Source organism: Gossypium hirsutum, chromosome D12 (assembly GCF_007990345.1).
Source record: "Gossypium hirsutum isolate 1008001.06 chromosome D12, Gossypium_hirsutum_v2.1, whole genome shotgun sequence".
Classification (NCBI taxonomy): Eukaryota; Viridiplantae; Streptophyta; class Magnoliopsida; order Malvales; family Malvaceae; genus Gossypium; species Gossypium hirsutum.
In genome coordinates this window covers 51,822,271-51,849,033 of record NC_053448.1, presented here as the reverse complement: position 1 = coordinate 51,849,033, position 26,763 = coordinate 51,822,271, and the positions used below count along the sequence as shown (strand labels likewise).

The following is a 26,763-nucleotide window of genomic DNA, read 5'->3' as shown; positions in this document are numbered from 1 at the left end:
ATTGATAGAATTCAACAATCACATTTTCAAATTTTGGGGCGTTACAAAATCTCTAAATTATGCTAATATCTTTTTCGAGCATAAGAACAACTGACTTTGAGTTAATTAATTGAAATTTCTTTCTAATTAAAACTTCTATTATCACATTAACTCGTGTTATGGATTCTCTTATTAGATTTGATTCTAATCTCGTAGATTTATGTTGTCATATTTTTAGGATTGCATGTAACTCCACTTAGCTATGCAAGATCTACTCTTAAACAGGGTCTATTCCACCACCGATTTAAGTACATCAAACATAGATCAATAATCTAGAAATATTAACCAAGAATTAAGCACACATAATTAAGAATAAGAAACTAAGCATTTATTGCATAAAAATATAAATCAAACGACAAAATCCATCATATGGTTCATCTCCCCTAAGTATTTAGAAAATTAGTTCATACTTGAAAATAAAAACATCCAAGATACAGTATAACCGAAAGAAACAAAGAAACTCAAGATAATTTCCTAAGAAATCAACTGGGAATTTTCAATCTTCACAAAAATATGCTTTAGAGTCGGGTTCAATAGTTTTTTTCGAGTTTTTTTTAAATAGTCTATGATAACTCACTCATATCTTCTTTTTTTTGTCATATATACGTCTTATAATACCGAAAAACCTAAAAATTGTAATTTTCTATAATTCGGTGCGTAATTCCGTGAAATCGACTTGGCCTACCACACTCCTGTGTGGGTCACACGGCCATGCGTTTTGGTCGTGTGGAATGGTTCAACCCGTGTGGCTCCTCCAGCTTACTCCAACACTCAAATTTTCACTCGCCTTTCACTCATTTTTCTCTCAAGTGTTCTATTAAGCATTAAAACATAAATTTAAAAAGTTATGTAGAAAGAAAGATAAAATTACGCGACCAACACGCGCAGCAAGTAGCATAATAAGACTGCATTGCCATATCGATACAATTCAATCATCATCGCTTACCATTTGGGTAATAAGCCCCTAACATTTCTACTCGGCTCAACCTCGATTCCTTGATTTTGGTTCTGATTTGATTTGATTGAACCAATCAGTCTCTTCCTAGTAATTGACGCAATGGATTCATATTTTATAGCATTTCTACTCTGCTAAGTAAGTTCAACAGACAAAGTACATGATAGATAGAGATTAAAATTTCAATCTGAAAATCAAAGTTTAAACAGATTTCACCCTTGCTAGTATTGCATTCGCCAAACTCCACACGATAGACATTATAGTTTTTATCCCCCCCCCCCAAAAAAAACAAAAAAAAAACCACAATGTCCCAAGTACAGTTATTAATTCAGCTACCAAATGGTAGGGCTAAGGACAACAAATATATATGAAGCTAGACGAGAGAGAGAGAGAGAGAGAGATCCTCTAATCTAACATTAACCGGTGTTCCTCATCCCCGCAGCGATTCCATTTATAGTAATTAGCAAAGCATCTCTGAGTTTGTTGTTTTCATCATCACGTCTAAGCCTCCTCAGAACCTCCACCTGCAACATATTCATTGGATTCAGATATGAGAGCCTGCTCTCTATCAGCCTTCTCAAGCTCTTATTGTTCTCTGACAATTTCTCATGTCCACTCACTACCAATACATGCTTTTCTGTCATCATCAGTTCCCTCCTAAGTTCCGCTCCAAGTTCCCGCCTGCTCTCTGACACTAGCACTTCATCGTAATGCTTGGCTATTGGAATATCCGCCTTCCCTAGAACCATCTCTATCAGGTCCACCGTGGACTGGAAAAACGGCCACTCTTTGTACATCGCTTTCAAGTCTTCCGTATGTCCCTTCTCACATACCCCCTTTAAACCTGCTCCTACCCCAAGCCATGCTGGTAGTACAAATCTGGTCTGCGTCCATGCAAATATCCATGGAATTGCTCTAAGATGTCCTATTCCTGTCGTTGCTTTTCTTCTTGTCGGCCGGCTCCCTATGTTAAGATACCCCAATTCAGCCTGGGGTGTAGCCTCTTGGAAATAAGCCAGGAATTCCGGGTTCTCGTAAACTGTGCTTCGGTAGTTCTGGCAACTGATTTTTGAGATCTCCTCCATCAGATTACACCATTTCTGTTCTCGAGGTGGTTGAGGGGGCCGCAGAGTTGCAAGCAGCACTGCCGTTGTATATATTTCTAGCTGTCTAGTGGCAATCTGTGGCAAACCAAATTTTGCCTGCACCATCTCCCCTTGCTCTGTTGACCGAAGTGTGCCCTGCCAATTCAACATGCCATTATCAATCAGAGACCACACTAAATATTCCTCAAAGCGAAGCATCCAACACCGTATCAGTTTGCCGAAAAAGGCCTTTCGACAACAAATAAATGGAACACAACAATTGAATTTTCCACATTAATAAAAAAAGTAGCAAACTGTAAATTGAAGTGACGGTAACTTACAACACCAGACAACCAAATAAGATATTTCATCTATCTTTCAATTACCCGAGAAAAAAACGATCTCTCAAATACGGATTATTGAGGAAATAATCAAATAATAATACCAAATTTCTGAGATAAAAATTAAGCGGCACTCACCATTACAGAACCAGGTGGTTGGGACTGAATGGCGAGGTAAGTTGGGCCACCACCACGACCAATACTCCCTCCTCGACCATGGAAAAGAGTAACTTTGATTCCAAACTCATTGCATGCAGCAACAACATCCCCTTGTGCTTTGTAAAGCTCCCACGCGGCGGTGAAGCGTCCAGCATCTTTACCAGAATCAGAATATCCGACCATCACCTGTTTTAATTAACTTCGTAAACACGAGATTAATGGAACTTCAAAAATGAACCCGCAAATGGCCATAAAAATCAACATACTTCTTGATGCCCATTATGGTTCTTTACAATGTGCTCCCGGTACCAATCAATCGATAACAGTTTTCTGATAACTGAACCTGCTCCTCTGAGGTCTTTCACGGTTTCAAACAGGGGAACCACACGCAACCTACTCAAAAAGATACAGATATGTATAGAAGTCTTCAAAGTATAACAGTGCCATAGTTATGCTGAATTATGTCAACCATAACTAAACATGTTGTGCCAAAGCTCTTCCCTTCAAAGTATATTGTTGTTCTATTATTCATGACCCAGTAAATATCTACAAGAGATTAGATAGTGACATAATAGGTTCCGAGTTTTTTACTGAATTCAAACTCATCTTGTGCAACAAAAATAGTGGGCAATTGGAACCCTTCCCATTCCTATTCCCGTTCCCAACCTCAAAACCATACCCCTCTTCTTAATCAACAACAAAAATGATGTGAAGGAGAAACCTCCAGCTGGAATACTAACTAATTCACTCCTGTTAACAAGTTAACCATGAAAAATGGATAATCAGTAATTTCTGCCACTCTTCTACAAGTGCATACAAGATCATCCATGTCTAGAGAGTAGCCCAGAACTATGAATAAGCGCATTATAAGGACCCGCGATTAATATCAATTTAAAGGAAGTGGATGCAGAAAACCAGAACCAAATTAAGATAAAAGAACTAAAAATCCCAGGATAAATCACAGTTAGAGATCCAGATGAACAAAAACCGTGTGTTTCTCTCATTACTATTGTGCTATCATACTAAAAGATATATGATAGCATTTAATGTATCTAAGAGCATATGAGTATAAACTAGCTGAGGTGCAAACTTACATTCCACCAGGACAAGGTTTCCCTAATTCCCCACTAACGGCAAGTCGAGCATCTTTCTGCAAGAGCTCCACAGCAAGGACATCACTTGCCTGCAAATCAGAAAGGGTAGCATTGTTTCTATTTATCCCATATATGAATATTGTAAAAGCTAAAGATAAATTAACAGAAAAGGGGAAAAAAGTTTTCTTTTATGTACTGCAGAGGTATAAACAGGTGTAAACATAATATGGTTTTAGCAAATCATACGTTGGATGCCATAGAAATCACATATGCTCCAAGAGACTCACTTCCTAGCTCAGCGGCTACAAAAAAGGTATCTAGGACTTCTTTAACATCAGGAGCAACCTGAAACAAATCCATAGGAGATAAGAGCTATTTGTTAACTAAAGCAATAAAGGAAAATTGAAAATAAAGGAAAGACTTTGAATATTGCACCAAAGAAGGCACCATTTTCTAAACTCAAATAATGATAACTACAAGAGCAAATCCAATGGCCAAAGCACCTAGACCTATGCACAATTCAGGGGATCCCCCACCCCACTCCACATGTAATACGATTTAGTCCAAAACAAAAGCAGTCTAGAAGTGAGGAGATGGCAACAATGAAATGATTAGTAACGTCAACTCCAAGGGATTTTCTTTATATCTCTATTCAGGTTCATTCTAATTAAGCCTTTTTCATCCTGCACATATGAATATGCTGCTGCTGCTTTTTTTTACTTCTTTTTTTGATAAAGGGAAGGGGGTAGCGGTTCTCCAGCGATCAAACTAGGGATTAGTGTAAACTAAAGAATTTATATCAAGTCCTTTGCCACTCCACCCATGGTTTAATCGATGAATATGCTTTTTGTGCTTGATATTAAATATCAGTTTTTTCTTCTTCTTTATTTTCTTTTTCATTTTTATCTATCTTATAAAGAAGTCGCTAAGAATGAAGAGTAGGAATTCATCCAAAATTCTCTATATATTATGAATCCACAAATTATTAGTAGAGAGTGATTTTCCACAAAGGCTAACACAACAAACAAATAGGCCTCAAGTTCTCAGCTATCCAGCTATGGATCTCTATCGCACAAGAGCTATTTAGGTAATTTTTTTACCGTCCTAGTAGTTAGAAAGAGAATGGACCTTTTTGCTAAATCTGAATAAGAGCCACAAAAAAAAGGAAGAAAAGGAGAGGAAATTTGAACTCAAAGAAATCCTTGATGCCTAGAGATTATATGCCTATAGTCCCACAGTATGACCATGCTGTGCTTTAAGGCACATTTTGTGTGTGCTCTGACATCACCCATGAACCAGCTCATGCAAACCATGAAGACATTAACGAGAGGTGGTACGTGATAATGGCAATAAGTACTCATCAGTGTTCTACCTTCACATTCTCATCAGTTAAGGTCTATAAGGACTACCTCACTTGCTAGGCAGCATGAAGTACTCATCCGTTTCTACCTTCATACTTTTATCAATTAAGGTTTATAATGACTGCCCTACCTCTCAGGCACCCACAACCTCTTTTTAGTTTGAGGATGAAAGAATTGACTGTTTTCTAAGGAACTATATAACAATTCAGGTTTGCTTGGCCATGTGTCCCTTTGGCATCATTTCCTGTCAATTTGAAAAGTAACCACGTGTCTTGAAATCATATTGCCAAGGAAAATGTCGGAACAATTACATGTGACTTTCAAATTTTTTATTTAGATATAATAATATTAATAAAGAATATCCCAGCGCCTTAAAGAGGGCCAACTTGCAATGTTTTATAACCGAATGAACAAATCAATGCGGACATTTCAGCTTCCTAGGAACACTACATAGCCATGAATCATAGCAACTTGAACTCCAGTAGGACTCCCGGCGAACAAAAAGGGAAAATAAAGGCTATAATTGGCTCAAGATATTAGGAGAATTCATGGAAATGTGGCAGACATCTTGGATTCCCTTGACATATTGTGTTCCCAAGAAAAATGAGAATCAAAGACCCATCCAGTTGCAAAGACTCACTGCATGGGGAACCTCAAAGTGGTTCTATCTCATGCTCTATCCAGATCTCAATTCCATTTTACTATTATGATGTGGCGATGAGCAAATATTATCATGAGAGTCTGACTTTTGTAACAAATGAGAATCAAAAACCCATGTCTTGCTATGCCACCTTATGACCTCGGCAATCAAAACCTTGAAACCACCTACTTTTGATTTTGAGGCATTATTGTAATATATTCTGATTTCAACGTTTAAGGACTTCTGAATTTAGGCATCTTCGAGTTCTCTTTAATTAGTTATTATATCTATCGGTTACTTTTGTGTTTTGACTGTTTCAACAATCAGGTTATTTCCCTTGACATATTGCGTTTCAAGTTGAGTACTTCATGAATCTTGCTGGTTTCTGGTTTCCTCAGCTATTGAGTAACAGTGAGGCTTGGGTCATTTCCAGTTTAGAAGCTTTAAACCTAAGAGCACCTTATTTGGAAGAATCTAAGGGTTTCGGTCTAGCATCAGTATATATTAACATAGAGAAACTTAAACACAATAATAAATAAAGGAACAGAATTTATGCTATAAGAGTTGTCATGCAATGTATGTTTGTGTGCAATTCATGCACACATCAGCCTCATTATTGAAAATTCCTTGCAAGCCCCTATTCACTCCAATATACTTTTGGAATATCTTTACCTCTATAGTAGGAGGAACTAGTGGCCGCTTCCCCTTTAGCTCTTTTGTCAAAAATTCAAGTTTCTTTTCTTCATCCCACTCACTATAAGTACCCATATCCAAATATTTGGTAATTGCATCAAGTGTTTCAGCATGCCTACCAGATTCCTGTACATTAACAAAACTTTAGCTAAAACACAAAACACGAGTAAGTACCAGAATATAACTGAATAAAGTGTACCTGACGCAAATCAAGCTTCATTAACACCATCCCAAATGTTGAAACTCTCCGAATCAGGTCAGCAAGCCGACCATCAGCTAGAATCCCTGCCCCGCATGATTGCTGCAGATTACAGTTATAGCACCATATTAACGGCAGCAAGAACATTCATTCTCCAGCAGGACATTGGAATGTGAGTTATTACCAGAGACTCATAACATAGAAGCAGTGGTTCCAGAAATTGATCTTTCGTCTCATAGTAATCCCAGGGATCATATTCACAGGGAAGATCCTCCAGAAGAAGTTCCAGCCGTCTTCGAGTTTTCATGAGCTGAAATTATAGGTCATCAAAACACAAATACACATCTTACTGGATATTAAAAACAGATTGACTGAAAAAATTAAATTCCATACCCTACGGATCAATAACAACAACTTATTGCTAACAAAATTTCACAAGTTCTGCATGCAAATTTAGCAAAGCAGAATAAGCATGACACTGAATGATAATTTGTTTAGTTCCATACCCAAAATAATCTTGAAATCTTAGATAAGTTTTTCCTTGACTGTGCCGCTTGAGGAAATTGTCCTAACAACTAGAAATGAACTAGATTTAAAGTAAAATTTTGAAAATGCCTTTCCTTTTTGTTCAAAATCATTCTCAAATGAAACCTAGCTCACTTGAATTGCTTTATATTCTCAAGCTATTTCTGTAATAGACCTAGCATATAAGATTTTTCAGAGTTGCTTTATATTCTTAAGCTATTTCTGCAATAGACCTAGCATATAAGATTTTTCATCTATCACTTTCGCAAAAGAATCAAATTTCTCAGCCTAATCTACATACCTGGCGAAAGGAATGTTACAATTACAAATTCACATGACAGACGTAACCCTATGATAGGTTAATTAATATAAAAGTCCAAAATTTTAGAATTATTTGTAAATCATTTAGTCATAATCACCAACACTTGTTACCAAATGAATTTATATAAGATTTCACATTTCCTTAAAACTAACATTGACACATTTAAAAACATTTTATATGTTCAAGGAATTTTAAATTTTATATTTAACCATTTAGGGCCTGTTCTGCAGTGCTTAAAAAAAGTACTTCCGACTCCAAAAACATTTTTGAAAGAAAAGTTGTGCTAAACAAACTACTTTTGGATGAAATTTTTAGCTTTTTAGAAGTGCTTTTCAAAAGCACTTTTAAAAAGTAGAAGCTAAAATTTTTAACTTTTCCTCTCCCAAAAGCACTTTTAGTGTTTAATTATTTTTTCACCCCTCCAATAACATAGTATTTTCCCTTTTTTTTCTTTTTGGCGCTTAATTACAAATGTGTTAAAATTATTAATTAAAAATAAAAAAATTTAAAATACTAATTACAAATATTTAATGGTTATATTTAAATTTTAAAATATAGTTTATATATTCTAATTAAATTTTATAAATAATTAATATTTATTGCTTAAAAATATTTAAAATTTATATTTCACATATTAAAATATCAACAACAAGTTATAATAACTATTTTATATTTTTACTAAAATATAATAATATTAACTAATTTAAATATTATTTAAATGTATATTTGTTACTTGATAATAACATGTCTAAAATGGACATTTTATTTCTCAAAAGTACTTTTTGATAATAATGCTAAACACTCAAATTTTAAACCAAACTTTTCAAAAACACTTTTCAAAAGCATATTTTTTAAAAGTACTTTTCAAAAGTATTGCCAAACTAGCCCTTACCATATACATAGAATAGTTAATATCATTATTTATCCATCCTGTTTTTTTTTTTTTTCTAATTCTTTAGCTCAATTCTAAAAGCAAGACCATGAGCTAGATAAAATTAAAATTCTTTATCTCCCCTATACAAACCATATCGACATTTCTAAAACAGAAAAGGTGCATATTCTCTTTCAGCAAGCCACAAAGAAACCTGGTTTATATCCAAAAACAAGCTTTTATACGAGCTTTTACATATTTTAACTAATAGAGAAACAATACCTTTTCCTTGATATCTCCAAGAACAATTCGATAAGGAGCAATTCCAGGACGTAGAGCTGAACTTGGCTCAAGAAGCTTATGGAAGCTGGACCTTCCAATCGTAGATTCTGCAAATAGTTTTCTCTGAGCTAGAAGCTGACCAGAGGAGAAAGAACCCCGTGATGTGACAGCAGTTGATGATCCATTGGAGTTAGCAGAACTCCCATTTGCTGATAATTTGGGTATACTGGGACTTAAATCCTTAGATGAATTTTCCCGACCATCCTAAAGTAGACATTTAAACTAAATGTTAGCTATGAAGCTGACGGTATGAAGGAAGAACCTGTTGAACAGCCAAAACTACAAGAGAATAAATTAACCTCACGAGCCAACGGCATGTAATCAGTCCCTGGGAGTTCTAGTTTTGGATATTGAGATCCACCATCGGTGTAATCTGCATGAATAAACAAATCAGATGAAATCATCTAATGAAACAGTATCACTTAGAAATTAAAGTCAAGATTAATTCCATTACCAAGAAAAGAAACAATATATATATGCATAGACATCACAGCTGCGAATGGATTGTCCGGGCAAAGATATAGCATAAAATGTTTTACAAGAAAAATTAAACTTTCTATTTTGCATATTATCATTACAATCAACTGTTCAATACCTTATATTCTTGAGACCAAAAGCTCTTTAAGTGTATGCACAAATAAGCAAACCATGAAAAAAACATTTTGCTATGAGTGTTTGAGTGTCTGCGCGCACATACCAGTGCAGGCAGGTAAACCTGCCCTATCAGGAAGTTGGGTAGGAAGGGACGGAGCTTGTTGGCCATGAAGCTTGAGTTGACTTCGGCTTAAAGGTTGGTTCCGACTCTCACGTAGGTTCTCTGATAAGGTTTCTGAAGATGAAGTAAACCTACTGTTCAGATTTCAGAAGTTGTGATATAACTGAGATAAAGAGGATTAAAACAGATTATAACACAAAATCTATATGGAAGACTAGGATGTAAGTCATCAGATATAATTTGCGATCCATCTTGCGCAAGTTTTGATATAGTATAAAACACACTATCATCAAATCTAAGATCACTTGTTTCTTCAATTGTAGGTTTCTTTCAATGATTTGGACAAATATTCTTCAAAATCATATGCCCAAATAACATTCTTGGCTATCAAGGCCAACCAGATTTATGCTCATCAACATGTGTTTGACATTAGCCCCCCGAAGAATACAGAATTAAGGCGTCCTCAATTAAGCATAAGATGGTGTAAAACAGGTAAACTAACTAATAAAAATTTCTAGGATAGGTGTTTAAGATTGAAAAGAGCATAAACATATCAAGCAGCCCCAACCTTTCTCTAGAATTTCCTGAGCCAATCTGGATAGCCTATCATTGCATCGGTTCATGGATAGTTCAAATCTAAGGCTATCAATTTCCCGGATGTAAAGATCAATGGCCATCCACCTAGATAAAAGTGAGACATCCCTTGTTACCTGAAACAAGGAGAATAAAAACAATGAAGGCATTAGGCACTTGGTAAAACTGTAGGAAAAATGCCATTTTTGCATGAAATTATACGATAGGGACTAGCACAGAATGCTAGTTATTACTAGTTGTAACATAGACATGTGGAAAAAGGGACAAGGAGTCTCAAGAAAAATACTAAGAATCAATCTAGAAATTCCAAAACCACATTTCCAAAATGAACCAGTCGTTCAATTTTCAGGGTATTCCAGTTTAAAAGCAGTGATCAAAGAGCAGAAAGTAGAGGGATGCAAGGAGCCTCACCTTTGCTGTGACATTAGGATTTCCATCTCTATCACCCCCCATCCAGGAGCCAAACTTTATGGGGGTACATGTTAGTGGAAGCGGCTTTCCTGTATGCTGAAAAGGAATGGCAAATTAACAAAAAAAGACTGAGCGAGCCTATAAATATTGTGTATCCATTCAAAGAGCCTAGTAGTTTCAAAATAGAAGTTGATATCCCACTTTCTTAAGGGCGGTGCTAACACGACGTAAATAATGAGGTACGGCTTTCCAAAGGGATTGCTCCACTATGTTCAGACCTGATAAAAAATAATAATAGTCATATAGAAGCATTTATAAGATAAAATGCATGCAATTTCTAATATGTCTAAACTCTAAAGTGATATACCAGCCCTGGCCTCGTCCACAGGAGTAGGTTTGTGGCGTCTAAGTTCATCTGTCTGCCATATCGATGTTATCTCTCTCACCTACAAAGTCAAAAGGAACTCTTATAAAACCAAGAAACGGAAGACATTTTTTCCCATGATCACAATAGTAGACAAACCATGCCCCCCACCCCCTTTTTCCCTTTATTTTCCAGGAGTGGTCAGGAAACATTGCATTGGGGAACAATACCAGATCTTCAATTAGCATTTCTCGATCTTCATGACCAAGATCAGGTCGGTCATTGTATTCTAACAGATGCTGCAAGGAAAAACGGGTTGACTTTCAGAAAATAGCCTCAAGACTCAAGTTAATAATTGTCAGCACAGCCCTTAACTTACAGCAATTCTTATATGCTTGTATTGTAAGGTACGGCGGTTAATTTGTGTGGGATGAGCAGTAAGAACAATCTCAACCTCCTGCAGAAAAAAGGATTTTACATTTAATTTGATCACAAAATAAAGAATTGAACAAAATGTTGGCATGACTAAAATAAATGTTGCAATTATGTTCCTCTCCATTAGCTGAGACTGCACTAGAAGCTCACATTTGTTTGGCTTCTCTGACGACAGTTTCAGAGTACTTTTCAGACACACAATGAGAAGTTGGAGTTTCTAATACTTGATATTCTTTTACTGAACAAGGCACTGAAGAAAACTAAATCTAAAAGCAATATAGGAAATATACCTGCTTGCAAACAGTGTCATAAAGGTCATTCGGGGTAACGCCACCCTGAATCAACTGACTGAAAATGTCATCACAAGACTTTGATAAATGTGTAACACTTCGCCCCTTACGAACCCTGCACAAAATAATTACTTGAATTTGTTGAGTTCTTGATTAAATAAAAGCAAATCGTAAAATTGTTTTGCACAAAGAACAACAGAAGATAGTAATAATAATAATTTTTAGCAGGAGACTTATTGTATGGCTCCGGATTTTTCTGAATTTTCTTAATTTTTATTAGGAAATCCAAAATGTAATGAATGCTCTCGAAAGTAGACACTTAAACGTTAGCATGGCATATTTCCTGTATAGTTTACCCACCATTCACAAAAAAAAAATGAGAAAGGCAATACCTAATCAATAACCAAAACAACAGTAATTCCAAAATGTTTTTCTGTTAAGATAAAGCCATGAAAATTGAAAACTGACAACAAACCCTTCATTTTTTATTAAGTAGGTAGAGATAATAGAAACATAAACTAACAAAAAAAAAATTGCAGCACTCGGAATCACTGGAAAAAAACACTTGATAGGAAATTTTAAGATAATCTAATTGTTCTTTCAAAAAAATTCTAATTGCAACGTAGGATCTATAACTGTACATGCGTTATTCCCTATAAATTGAAAAGCGAAAATTGACCTCATGAAATTGAACAGCTGATAAACTAAATCCCACTACCTGTGATAGGTCTCAGCAATTCCCATCAAAGTGAGATAATGGCTGAAAGCACGAGCCAATTTCAAAGCTTCCTCTAATGTCATCTCGGAAATCTCAGATGCTAGCTGCTTCTCCAGCAACGCTGCCATATTCTCTATCCCGGACAATCGCATATTGGAAGCACTCTACAACATTTTTTTTAAAAAAAGGGAAAAATCATTCTCAAAAGAAACTCTTCTCTGTTTGCTTTGTGAGAAAATGTAGGCAAGATTGAGTAAAGCCGAATTCTAGCATGCACTTGCAAATACACACAAAGATAAGAGAATCTAGCCTTTGTTCGGTAATAATTTGTTTTTCAAAAACAAAATAAAGAAAAAGTATCATGAAAATACAACAGACGATGTGGAATTTAAATAGCATCGTAAAAGTACAAAAGACGATTTGGAATTTCGCTTCATTTTCCACTTCTCCATCTAATATAATTCTTAGCAACCAAACAGAATCAAAAAGTCTATTTTTCCTCCGCATTTTAAGAAACCAAAGAGAGGCATCAGAAGGGGAGAAGCAGAAAATAGTAAATAAGAAAGCAGAGTGGAAATGAGAATTCAAAGAATAGTACAAGGAAATATAAATAAAAAGCAAGCAAGCCATACAAATAAAGACAGTAACAGTATTTTGATTTTCCTCCATTTTGAAGGTTGTCACCGTGTGTGTCTACTTTACAAAAAAGCAAAAAAGAAAACAGTAAATAATGAAAGGAGAAGAGAGTGACCAGAGCGAGGAGTCGAATCCTCTCGATCTTGGCCATGAATTGGGCGCCAACTTCTCTCTGCAACACATCGTTGAGAAGATTTCCTAGCAACTTGAAGTCGTCCTCGAAGCTCTGGAAAGAGATTTCCTCCGCTATATCGTCCGTGGTGTCCGTCATAGCTAAGTTGCATCACCAAACTGAAGGAAAATTACTATGTTTATATAAAATATGATGATATGAGGGAAAGAAATGTTACTGTACGAGAGAGAGAGGGTCAGCAACGGAGCACAACACTCATCTCATAAACCATAATTGAAGGTTTGGGAAACAAGTACCAATATTTCTGTTAAATAAGTGTGGAGCCAACAGTTTTACCGCATGTGATGCCAACCACACCCTCCCACGTGGCGCTCTCTACGGTCATACCGAGCAGTTTATTTTGTTAGGTCTCTCTTCTCTCGATTAGCAGCACTCAACGATGATTGCCCTGCCTAGCTGGTCCCCACGAGGTTGATTTAGGTTTCAGGTGAGGTGACTCACTCACTCACTGATGCGGGGCCCCCTACTTTTACGTTTAATAAAACCACTGCCCAAAAAGTTGCTTTACAAATCACTTTAGTATATTCTTTCGTATCGATGATTCCTTCCACCCCCCCCCCGGCCCTTTTTCTTTTCAGCAATAACATGCCTCCCTGCCTATTGTCTTGCAACATGGATTCATTCAATTGGGCACCAACAGACTTTAGCAAATATCACAGTGCCATTCTCATTTCACCTATATATATACAAATGCTGGATTCATTTATTATTTATTATGAATATATCCTGAAAGTTTATCTTTTGGTCGTGTTCATCCTGAAATTCTGTAACTATACATTTTGCATCATGAAAGGATGTAATTTTACACTTTCTCTGCAAACTTTTCCTTGCCAAATCTTGTAATTCAATTGAATTATCCATGTTGTCTATCATTATACCAATGGCTTAGTTAACTATAATAATCCCAATTTAAATTCAAAGAATATCTAAACATCTAAATTAAAAAGAAAAATCAAGCAATTTGATTACTTAATTAATTTCATATTTTAACCACATCACTCTAGCCAGTGTCAGTTTGTCCATGCAAAGAGACAAGCCAATATGTTATCACATAGATTGGCCCAAGCCCACTGTTCAGGTTCATCACACAGTTTTCTTTTTTGGGATTTATTTATTATTTCAAAATTTACCAAAAACATAATTAGCCTAATTAAAATACTTAATCATCTTAAACTTGCTCTGTCATTCCAACCCCGAGTTTTCAGCTGCTACGAACTGAGAATTGAACATGCAGATGCAGTAAAGCTGTCTCGAGTGTTCACTACACCAAAACAGGCTTTTAGCGGCGTTTGGATAAAAAACGCCGCTAACGATCAATCATTAGCAGCGCATTACGGAAAACGCCGCTGAAAATAAGCATTAGTTGCGTTTTTGGAAAAGCGCCGCAAAAAAACCTAAGCCCAACGACGCCGTTTTCTGAGCTTTCGGGGATTTAGCGGCGTTTATAAGAAAGCGCCACTAAAACTCAGGACTTTAGCGGCGTTTTTGGGAAAGCGCCACAAAAAAACCTAAGCCCCATGACGCCGTTTTTTGAGCTTTTGGGGATTTGGCGGCATTTTTAAGAAAGCGCGCTAATGCTCAGGGCTTTAGCTGCGTTTTTGAGAAAGCGCCGCAAAAAAACCTAAGCCCAACGGCGCCGTTTTCTGAGCTTTCAGGGATTTAGCGGCGTTTTTGGGAAAGCGTCGCAAAAAAACCTAAGCCCAACGACGCCGTTTTCTGAGCTTTCGGGGATTTAGCGGCGTTTTTGGAAAAGCGCTGCTAAAAATATTTTATCTTAATTGGTTTATTCATATTAAATAAAATTCAATTTATTTCTAATTGAATATTTAAAATCTTCAGAAAAAAATAATGACCCGTAGAAATAATTTGAAATAAAACACATGGAAAAATTAAAATATTATTATTTAAAATAATTGTAAAAGAGATAATAATAAATTTGTTTAGGGTTTTTGGTTTAGGGTATATGATTTATTTAAGATTTAAGGCCGGTTTAGGAGTTCATATTTTAAGGTTTAGGGAGTATGGGTTAGGGATTATGAATTAGGGGTTGGGATTTAAGGTTTAGGGGTTAGAAGGTTAGGGGTTTAGGGATTAAAAGTTAGGGATTTAGGGGTCGAGTTAGGGTTTTGGGTTTAGATTAATTATTTTTTAATTTATATTTTAAATATGGTCGTATATAATTGTAAAAGAGATAATAATAAATTTATTTAGGGTTTTTAGTTTAGGGTATATGATTAATTTAAGATTTAAAGCCGGTTTAGAAGTTCATATTTTAAGGTTTAGGGAGTATGGATTTAGGGATTATGGTTTAAGGGTTGGGATTTAAGGTTTAGGGTTTAGGGGTTAGATGTTAGGGGTTAAGAGTTAGGGATTTAAGGTTTAGGGATTCAGGGGTCGAGTTAAGGTTTTGAGTTTAGATTAATTATTTTTTTAATTTATATTTTAAATATGTTCTTATATAATTGTAAAATAGTTAATAATAAATCCAGTATATTGAAATTACGAGTATAGTTTAAATTATTTAAGAGATATATAATAGATAGATTTTATATGTATTGAATGGTTAATTTAGAGGGTTTAAGGTTAAGGTTTACTTGAGATTTGTTAAATGATAAAATTTTATACAATTAATTAATGCTTTTATATTTTAAAAAATGTAATCTAAACCATTTGATATATTTAAATATTAGTTTAAATAGAATTAATAAATAAGTTAAAAAAAGTAATAGATTGATATGGATATTTATGTATAATTATTTATTTTGGAGAGGACCAAATTATAAGAAAAAAATACAAAAATAAAAATGATATGGATATATAGGTAATTATTTAATTTAGATAATTCTAACTTAATAATTAATTACAATCATTTTATCATTTGCTTTCTTATTAAAATATACAATATTTATTTTGAGAGTACTTTTTATTTTAATTTATAAAAAATAAAATAAAAAATTTTTAGCATAGCAAAGCGGCGTCATTTTGTTCAAAATGAAATAATATTTTGCGGCGTTTTTGCCAGAATAGCAAAACGATGTCATTTTGTTCAAAATGAAAAAAATTTTGCAGCAAAAAATAAATCAATTTATAAAAAATAAAATAAAAAAATTTTTGCATAGCAAAACGGTGTCATTTTGTTCAAAATGAAATAGCGGCGTTTTTTTATAAATCAATTTATAAAAAACAAAATAAAATTTTTTTAGAATAGCAAAACGGCGTATTTTTGTTCAAAATGAAAAAAAATTTCCGGCGTTTTTACGAGAAACGCCGCTAAAAGGTAAGCAATATAAAAACGCCACAAAAATAAATCAATTTATAAAAAACAAAAAATAAATCAATTTATAAAAAAACAATAATTCCGTTTTTTCTTATAACGCCACAAAATTCATTTTACCTAAAAAAAATTTGGCTCTGATTTTTCCCAAATTTCCCCCATAAAACCCCTAACTTTGCAAACAAAATGAAAAAAAGAAGAGGAAAATGGAGGTACCAAATACGATTCAGCACAGAACCTCTCCAATCTACTTACGAGTTCTACCGTTTGTTTCCCTGGAAAATATATGAGACTTAATATTTTTATTTTGTTACTTTATTTGTGTGTGTATTTCATCTTGTTGTGTTCATTACTCAGATCCCTATCGCTTTTATTTCTGTTCCATTTTTCCTCTTTATTTTCTAATTTTGGGTATTATTTACTCAGATCCCCTTTCTTTTTATTATTGTTTTTTTTCTCTTATATTTTAGCTAGAAATCGACGATGCCAGAAGAAGTTAAAAATCGACGATGCAAGTTACTGCTGGTCTCATTGCTGCTGGTAACAAGTTATTGCTTAAAATTCATGGTAACAAATCTACTTCAAAGGAAGTTATTCATATTCCTTCGTATAGAAGCGAAGTTATTTACGGTGGAACTTAGTTCTCCAGCTCTTAAGTTTTTTCCCAGTTTTGTATTTGCCATCTATACCAGGTTTACCTCTCTTGCTTCTCTTCGTCTTCATCTCCCTTTCATTTATTCTACCAAAAACGCCTCTTACTTGTCATTTTTTTCTCACATATCGTGCAAGACTCATTTTTCTTTCTTTATGCTCAAGTCTTAATAATGCACTTCAACTGTTCGATATAATGCTTCTTTATACAATTTGTTTCTGGCTTTCAGGGGGTGTTGTCTGTAAGATGTTGAAGCAAGCGATATGGAAGGTGTTGAGCAAAAGGGTAGTTTCAGATTCTGGTGATAAACTTCTTTTGCCTTGTTTGTACTTGCCCACGACTTCTTTTCACGCTGGACAGGTAGGTACTCTTTTTTTTTTCTCTTAACTCTTACTTCAAATTTTTTTTATGGATACCCAATTGTTAATTTATTAAATAATAAATCTTTAATAATAAACCTAAATTTATGGCATTTAAAAATGAAAAGGTTATGATGTTAAGTCCCATGTTGAATATCAAGGTTCACTTCATGATGTATGTACATATACCTACTTTTATTATCATATAGGAAAAGCTTTGATGAGGGATTAGAGATAAGAGGGGATAAGAGGGGATGAGAAATCTTGGCCGGCCAACCATTTACTAAATGAAAAACTATTTCTTTTTTGATGCTAAAATAAAGTAACATATTTATTTTCATTTGTAAATTTCTGTTGCACTTCCTCTATACGAACTTGGAGAATTGTAAGTTCTAACTTTCTTTAGTTCTTTGTAGAGGCTGTACATGATTGTCTTTACAAGTCACCCTTGAAATTATAACAACAATTGGTTTATGAATTTGGCAGATACATTAACAGTTGTGCATTAAGTGGTGAGATCTCCTCAACATATGCTAAACTTAAAGAACTGTGAACCGTGTAAGAAAGACTCCCTAATGTTTATATAGGAGATTTCAAGGGAACTCTTTTGAAGGTCCAATACCATCCAGCTTAGGAAATCTAACCTCATTGACTTCTTTGTAAGTAGAGATATTTTGCTTTTCTGATAGTACTCCTACCACCGAATGACTCTCTTCCTTTGTTATCTACTGGTAACAAATCTTATATTTTAGTTTAAAATTCATGGTAGTTAGTTGCTGCTGCTGGTCTCATTGCTGATGGTAACAAGTTGGGTTTTGGTATCTTATTTGAATTATTTGTAGAATTTGAATCATAAAAACATTGTCAAGTATCTTGGATCATTGAAGACAACAAGTTGGGTTTTGTAGTCTCTGTCTGGAATTCTTGCTCTGAAGTTTGTCTATTTTATACGAGTTGAGTTTTCATGGTTTGCTGTTGCATTGTTTCTTCTGTTCTTTGTTTTGTTATTGGAACTATTTCCAATTGTCTGGTTTACTTGAAATCCGATATTTGATTAAAGGGACCAAATAAAGAGCACAAGTGAGAGCGAATGCAGTGCAAGTGATGAAGTGCTTGTTGTTCCTTATGATAACTTAGCACCTATGTCTTGTGGTAATATTTTCTCATTATTCTTCTACTTGTGAATTTATTGTATTCCAAATATAGCATCAAGAAAAATATAACAGTACATTAGAGTTCAGCTTGTATAATTTGTTTGGATTCTTTCTGTCTTGAAGCAGATATTACTGAATCTAAGCAGCTTTTGGATAAGCTTGTTATGGTGAAGTATAATGGAGCTTTGGGAAAGAATATGGGTTTCGGTGGTCCCGAGTAAGCAATTATCTAACTTCTGGAAGTTTGATACTTATTTTTTTCCAAGAAAAGAGAAGCATTTCTTGATGATTCCATAGTTATATATTAAAGACTTGCCTCTACATAAATGAATATAGTTTCTGTGACATACATATATTTATATATGCTTTTTATATATGCCTCTACATTCATATATTTATATATGCTTTTTATATTGTATTGTGCCAAATAAAGTGAATAAAAGTTTTAATTATTGATAGATTCTGCTGCTTTTTTATGTACTTTTTATTAAATCACTCTTTAATCAAATGTAGAATTATAAAATTATTAAATTTTACTATAAATAATTATCCTTATATAATTAATCATTTTAGTAAATTCTCCAACTATCAAAACAGATCACTCCACCATCCCACGTCAAAATTTTGTTAAGGGTAGGAGTTGAGAGAGGTAGATACTTTGATGAATATTTTCTTTTACATGATAATTATATACTTCTTTAAGTTTGTTTTGGATGTTGGGACAATGTCAGTTGATGCCGAAATTTGATAGTTCTTCAAATTGAAGTGTTTAAGTGCAGCAAATTGAAGTATTTAGTTGCTGGAAATTGAGATGTTTTATCGTTGTAATTGAGGTGTATAAATGTTGTTAATTGATATGTTTAAGTGCTGCAAATTTAAGTGTTTAAATGTTGTAAATTGAAGTGTTTAAGTGCTGCAAATTGAAGTGTTTAGTTGCTGGAAATTGAGATGTTTTATCGCTGTAATTGAGATGTATAAATGTTGTTAATTGATATGTTAAGTACTGCAAATTTTAGTGTTTAAATGATGTAAATTGAAGTGTTTAAGTGCTGCAAATTGAAGTATTTAGCTGCTGGAAATTGAGATGTTTTATCGCTGTAATTGAGGTGTATAAGTGCTGCAAATTGAAGTGTTTAAGTGCTGCAAATTGAAGTGTTCAGTTGCTGCAAATTGAAGTGTTAAAGTGCTACTTTCCATTGTCACCTCCCCCATTTCCTTATGCATCAATAACTATATTAATGAAATCAAGTACTACAATTATATATTATTACAGATGGTGGTTGGAGAATACGATCAAAGGGAAAACATCAGATATGGTGATTCCCAGCCAAGCAGTGGCTTCTTAGACACCCAACATTTTGCACAACCAAACATGACCACAACTTTTAAACCTACATGTTGAGGTTGCTACACACAAGTCCCTTCCTTTTTTTAGTTTATGTGCTATGTGATGATTGTGTTTTAAAATTTAACTTGTTTTAGTTCCTTACATTCTTATAGGATTCACACTCAAGGAGCAAGAAACATCTCAGCAACTCATTGGGATCGAGCAGTCAAAATTCAGAATCAAGTGACACACAAGAGCTAGATTTGGAGCTTGGACTGTCACTGTAATCAGTAATTTTTTTTTTTGCTACTTTAAATGCATGCTCATGGAACTACATTTTATGCTTTCCTAGAATTGTAAGTTCAAATAAGGTGTTGATCTGCAATTTATAGATTCAACTTGAGCAAGTTGATATGAACTAGTTTCAATTTTTTTAAAAAAAAAATTGAAAGGAATGTTATGTAATCAAATGCAATTTGACTTGCTGCATGAGATATAGTGAAAAACATTTATCTTCTTGTTCATGAATTTCCATTTTAATACGTCTTCAAATTAAATTATACATTTCTTAATTGGTGGAATCTCACTTTTGTTGTTGCTGCAATCTTTAACCAAAGAATGATGTATGTACTGATAACAGTTCTAAAGGATTTGTTTAAGCAAGTAAAGGGATTGGTGTTTTTATAATAATTTAGGATAGGAATGGAGCAAATCTAAAGAATGGAGTGGCGTTTTTATAATTATTTTTTTTAATTTTTCGTGACCTTTAGTGGTGTTTTTGGAGAAAGCGTCGCTAAAGGTCTTATTTTTTAGCGGCGCTTCAGGGAAAAGCGCCGCTAAAGGTCTTGGTCATTAGCGGCGTTTGTGGGAAAAACGCCGCTAAAGGTCATTGTCTTTAGCGGCATTTTTGGGAAAAGCGTCGCTAAAGGTCCTGGTCTTTAGCGGCGTTTGTGGGAAAAGCGCCGCTAAAGGTCTTGGTCTTTAGCGGAGGGAAGAGCGCCGCTAAAGTTAGCGACACTGTCATCAGCGGCGTTTTTTCCAGCGCTTATCAAAGCGCCGCAAATACTTTTAGCGGTGCTTTTTAGCGCCGCTAAAGGCCTTAAAAAGCGCCGCTAAAAGCCTGTTTTGGTGTAGTGGTTGTGTGCTCTGCTGTGTTGGATGTGGTCTTAAATTCCTTTTTTTTTCTTCCCTTTTTTGTCTTACATTATAAGATCAAGCTAACAAGATGCATGTCACTATAAGTTCCAAAATCATATATATGGTTGTTGTTGGTCGTTCAACATTTTGCATTATCATTTGAGTATGTACAATCAATCTAATCTTTATGTGATCCGGTAAATATCGGTGGCTATCAATGTACATCCTTTGAGATTCAGGAAGAGCCATGCTTTTCCCCTCATCATGCAACTCATGTAACACCCTAACCCGAATCCGTCGCCGGAACAAGGTTAGGGAGCATTACTAGAGTTTACAAATCAAACAAACAGAAAATGCAAACGTTTCATATCATATAGCATTCATGTCAAAAACCAATTAAAATCATACATATTGTCCCTTATACGAGCCATCGAGGCCCAAATTATGCATTAGAAACAAATCGGGACTAAATCGAAAACCCAAAAAATTTTTCGAAAACATTTAACATTTTCAACACTGCAGGGGTCACATGGCCGGTGGTCAGGCCGTGTGAATATACTGACTTACACTCTTTAAAAGATATAGGGGACACACAACCGTGTCATCTGACCATGTGTCACACATGGCTGAAACACACGCCCGTGTCTCTGCCCGTGTGGACTAAAATAGGTCAATTTACAAGTCATATTTCTCACCCAATTTGGTGTCAACCTACAATCAACATTATGCATATCAACAAGCCATAATTAGGCATCCAAAACAAGCCAAAATAAGTGACTAATCTCAACAAATTACATATAGGCCAACATTAAACAAAATACCTATACATGCCATTATAACTAAAATCAAAACATCCAAAAGTACCGATAAAACTGATGGATAGTGTGATATAGCTCCGACAAGTTTCCAACCCGATCGAGCTTCCGATAATCTGAAAAGTAAAGGAAAAACAAATGTGTAAGCAATGAATGCTTAGTAAGCTTGTATAAACTTTAAACATAACATTCCATTTCATCAATGAACTTTATAGATTAAATATAAACCTATACCAATGCCTCAAGATTTGTCAACTACATAACCATCAACTTATAAATGAGTAAGTCTATCAACATCATAAATATATATTTTTCATTCCTAACTTAATAGGATTTTATAAACATTATACACTATCATTAACCTTTTCAAAGAACTATGAATTACTTCATTTACTTACTTTCCATTCCACTTAGTAAGCATAAACTTAAATAACAACATCAACTCACTGATTAGTATATTTATTCACATCATAGGTAAGTTCATCCATAACATACGTAATTTCTCATATATAAGTACATCACTCAATTCATCAATCCCTTTTTCGTCATATCACATTTCAATAATGAACTTACCGTTTCATTACTTTTTCTTAGCCGTTTCATTTATATAATACCAGATATAAGCATAAACATCAATCATGATCTCAAGCTTGACATAAGCCTAATCACCATCATCAATACACAAGTTAGTGCATTTAAGTATACAACTCATTTGGAGTCAATCGCATGATAAACCATTTTATAAAAAATTCACCTTTTGATTCATACCAGCTTTTCATGAATATAAGCATATTCCCATTTTTTTCATTTATCATTTCATTGTATATCATTATATTAAACATGAGATAATGTAACTATAAGCTTAGCATAAACCTATGCATCATCCACAATCTAAACTATTGAATTCATTTATGTTCAGATCAATATTCAACAAATAATAAATCTTTCAAAATTCATTAAACAGATTACCTTATCGAGATTTTCGATTCAAAGAACGACTTATGGATAAGAGTACATCATCAACAGAAGTTCATAGAGCTAATCCACCAGAACACGCCAACAGAAGCTCGTGAAAGCTGAATAGAAGCTTGTAAGAGCTAATCCACCAAAATCACTCCAAACAGAAAGTAAAACACGAGAGTTCGCAACAAATGCTGAACCCCAGTTTACTTGGGTAATATACCGATATCTCCCTCTAAATCTCCACTCCAAACCCCCGTCATACACCAAAATACAAATGTACTTAAATCTCGCGTTCAATTCAAACCGAATATCCAATTTAATACTATAATTCAAACAATAATTCATTTCCAACAATAGAATATATATAATACCAATCACCAATTAATACAAATGTTAAATTTAACTGTATGAACTTACCTGGCTAAATTGCAAAAATACCAAGATTTAGGAGCATTTTGATAATTTTATATTTTCCTCGATTTTTCACCCAATCTTGATTTAAATTAATAATTTCATTCAATTTATTAATTTAAACAATAAAATAATTTATTTTATGAAATTTAATATTTTTATATTTTTACAAAATTACCCCTAAAATTTTACTTTTATTCAATTTAGTCCCTGAGCCCAAAACATGCAAATTAACCATTTTTAATGCAAACCCATGCTAGTTGAATATTCATGGCATTCAATACAGCCTAATTTGTAAAAATTTCACAACAAACCCTTGTATTTTTATTATTTCAACAATTTAACCCCTAATCAAAAAATTCATCAAAAATCACTTAATAAAATACTTTTAAATAACAATTAATATCTCAAATTCATCATTTAACATAAAAAAGAATCATAAGACTCATCAATATCAACATTTAAAATCTTTAACAGTTTTAAAATCAAATGTACAGGCTAACTGAATTAATCTACAACGATCTCGAAAACGTAAAAATCATAAAAAAAACCGAGACAAAAATGTATACCTAATTTGAAGGAATAAGATTAGCTGAATGAAGCTTCAACAATGGCTTCCTGTTTTTTTAACATTCGGTTGAAAAGAAAAATAATAATGGAAGACGCTAGAATTTTGTTTTATTTAATATACCTTTAATTACCCTTTTTACTAATATAACCTTTATAATCTTTAATAATTACACAAAACATCAAGCCATTATCATCCACTAACATATTAATGGGCTATTTACCATATGAGGACCTCTACTTTAAAGTTCTACAACTATTTAATACATTTAGCTATTAGAACTCAGCATTTGCACTTTACGCGATTTAATCTTTTTAATTAATTAACTATTGAAACGTTAAAATTTTTCAACGAAACTTTAATACCACCTTAATGACACTATTTATAAAAATATTTACGGCTTGATTTATAGAAACAAGGTCCCGATACCTCATTTTCTAAAATCACTTGAATTTAATAAATAGCTTATAAAACAAAAATCACTATATCAAGAACATTTCCAAAATCAAAATTAACTCGTAAATATTAAATATAATATTTACGAACTTACTCATCAGATTTGATGGCCCCGAAATCACTATTTCTGACACCACTGAAAAACGAACTGTTACAACTCACACATATATGATACCTATAAATATTTTTGTTTGGACTCCTTCCCTTTTCATTACAATGAGGACTTGACAAATAATTAAATTCCTCCTATACCCAGGAGATTTGGTAAAGCAGAAGTAGCATGCGGTGTGGACCACCCAGGTCCACTGCATGCCACCATCTAGTTTGGCAGCCACCATACTGAAAGGTCTCTTTGAAGAAGATCCAAATGGTTGGGAAACAGTGGAGCATTTTATTCATCCATCCTGTACGTAGAGTCATAATTTAAAACATGTCTCCTCGTTTCCAAAGCCTTCGAATTTCCCACTCTTCACATACGCATTATCATGAATCCTTCAACTTTACTAGTTTCTTGTTACCTTCCTTTCCGTACTTGTTCATCTGCTTCCTTGCTAGTATGGATTAATTTTGCAAATTTCTTCTTGGTAGACTTAATTGCTAATTTTTGTAGTAATAAATTTATAGGCATTGCATTTCATGTTGTCTGTGCGCTACCATTGTAGTTTTTCAACTTATAGTCAACCTTCTAAGTATTGAACTCTCTTTGCATCTCATTTCTCAATAAATGTGATACTATATTAATTTTTTAATTTTAATTTGAATATAAAAAAATATGTGGTAAAAGTGAAAGTTAAATATAAAAATATCATAAAACGAAAAATTAAATATTTTTAACAATATTCAAACTAATAATAAAAATAATTAATTTAAATTATTGTGTACTAAAGCAATTCATTAAGTAATAAGTCATTGTTTATTTATTTATCTTTTTCAAATAGTTTTTTATATATGTTATCAAACATATGTTTTAAACTATTAAAAATATTAATTTTCAATAAATTAATTTTTTTATCAAATAAAGATTTCGCATTTCAAATGGTTTTTAAGGGGTGTATTTGATTATATATCAATAAAAATATTTCAATTGTTTATTTAATCCAAATATCAAGTTATTAAACAACTCTTTTCGAAAAACTTACATTTGGATTTGGATTTATATTTCAAAATCTTAGATTTGAAAATATTGATTTTTTTTATAAAAACAGGTTGATTTTTATTGACCCACGACTCAAGGAAAAAAAGAAGCTGAGAAGCCTCCAAACACAACACCTAAAAAGAAACGACAAAACCAAAGCACCAAAACAGTTGCCCAGCCTAAAGCAATAAAAATCCTAGAGAATATCGACCAAATAAACAGAGAAAAAAATAAAACACATGAGCCAGCAACCGCGTCTCTTCATAACCCACAATCAGCCAGAAAAGCTCTCCACAATATCTGCAACGAAGACTAGCCAAAGGAGAAAGCAAGGCTTTGAATACAACTGGAGATTCGATGAACCTTCTCCAAATTCAAAGCAAAACTGCATGAACCCTAGACCCTCTGATTCCAAGCCAAACGGTCATTCATCATCACAATCCGCATCGAATCAGGTACGCCATTAACCCAGCTCCCACATACTCTTCTTCTCCGACCTTCCAACGCCAAAACATGAGCCGCATCATTAACCGCACGAGGCATGAAATTGTAAGTAACCTCATCAAAAAGCATATCCAACTAATGAATATGATGAGTAATCGGCCTGAGAACCGATTTATCTGCCTCCTTTTTCCTAATATTTTTTATGACAGATAGAGAATCACCTTCCACAACCATCCGTCTAAAACACATCATACTCGTGAAGATTAAAGCCCTTTCACAAGCTCGTGCCTCTGCCATAAATGCGTCAACAGCATCTTCAAATAGATAAGTTTCTGCCCCAACTTCTCCTTTGTAATCTTTAGCTAAAACCGCTGTTGTAGCAAGTTTCTTTTCTTGAATGAAAGACGCATCAAAATTAAGCTTAATGATTCTAAAGTCAGGAGGCTTCCAAAGCTCCTTAACCTAAGAACCAGTAATAGGACAGAGGTTCTCATGAAATAAACAAAGATCTTGTTCATAACCTCGAATGAACCCCAATAATTTTTGCCTCGAAAATTTTACTCCTTCATGCACCAATTTATTTCTATGAAACCAAAGACCCCATAAAGAGATAGCAATGAGTCGTTTTTGTCGGCCATCTGCTTCAAAAAATGTTCTAACAAAGCAAATCTTGTGATCCAGCGAATCTTCAAAATGAGGAGTTTGAACTTGCAACGAAGCCCACACATCCTGTAGAACACCACAAGACAACAACTGATGCTCAGAATTCTTCAGTTATGCCTTACATAGTCGGCACACCGCATCCTCACACAAAGTTCTACGCGCCAGATTTAAATAGTGAGGCACCAAATTATTAAACATCCTCCAAACGTGTATTTTAATCTTCTCAGGAATATTTAATGACCACAAATCTGTGTAGAAACCTTTCTAATCCTCATCATTAGAGGACATATTAGATTTTCTTACAACCCTCATTCATAATTAATTGATTAATCGTTGTCTAATTAGGCCGAATGTCCTGAACTGAAATTCTAATGTTCTCCCTTCCAAGTAACCAAGGATCATTCCATGTATTAATGCGAGCAC

General features: G+C 33.9%; 1 protein-coding gene and 1 long non-coding RNA gene across 17 annotated transcripts; one reads left to right on the top strand and one right to left on the bottom strand.

Moving 5' to 3' along the window:
• Positions 1–1,151: 1,151 nt before the first annotated feature.
• LOC107946467 (phosphoenolpyruvate carboxylase 4) lies at positions 1,152–13,200 on the bottom strand. The gene is made up of 20 exons (XM_016880810.2): positions 12,905–13,200; positions 12,154–12,317; positions 11,436–11,550; positions 11,090–11,167; positions 10,941–11,009; positions 10,714–10,792; positions 10,548–10,624; positions 10,347–10,442; positions 9,910–10,051; positions 9,324–9,455; positions 8,926–8,999; positions 8,567–8,830; positions 6,751–6,876; positions 6,567–6,668; positions 6,347–6,493; positions 3,920–4,018; positions 3,674–3,762; positions 2,846–2,972; positions 2,559–2,765; positions 1,152–2,235 (listed from the first exon to the last, which is right to left on the bottom strand). The coding sequence occupies exons 1-20, from the start codon at positions 13,058–13,060 to the stop codon at positions 1,411–1,413; spliced, it is 3,168 nt and encodes a 1,055-aa protein (XP_016736299.2). The 5' UTR covers positions 13,061–13,200; the 3' UTR covers positions 1,152–1,410.
• A 3,144-nt stretch (positions 13,201–16,344) lies between these two features.
• LOC107946466 (uncharacterized) lies at positions 16,345–20,270 on the top strand. 16 transcript variants are annotated; one of them, XR_005921807.1, is made up of 8 exons: positions 16,345–16,468; positions 16,727–16,948; positions 17,138–17,268; positions 17,754–17,926; positions 18,328–18,419; positions 18,548–18,638; positions 19,695–19,824; positions 19,922–20,270. It is a non-coding gene; the product is annotated as an uncharacterized lncRNA (long non-coding RNA). The 16 variants fall into 16 exon arrangements; XR_005921810.1 differs by having other exon boundaries at positions 16,359–16,948; positions 17,754–17,779; positions 17,855–17,926; XR_005921819.1 differs by having other exon boundaries at positions 16,359–16,948; positions 17,754–17,779; positions 17,855–17,926; positions 18,110–18,419.
• The last annotated feature ends 6,493 nt before the right edge of the window (positions 20,271–26,763 follow it).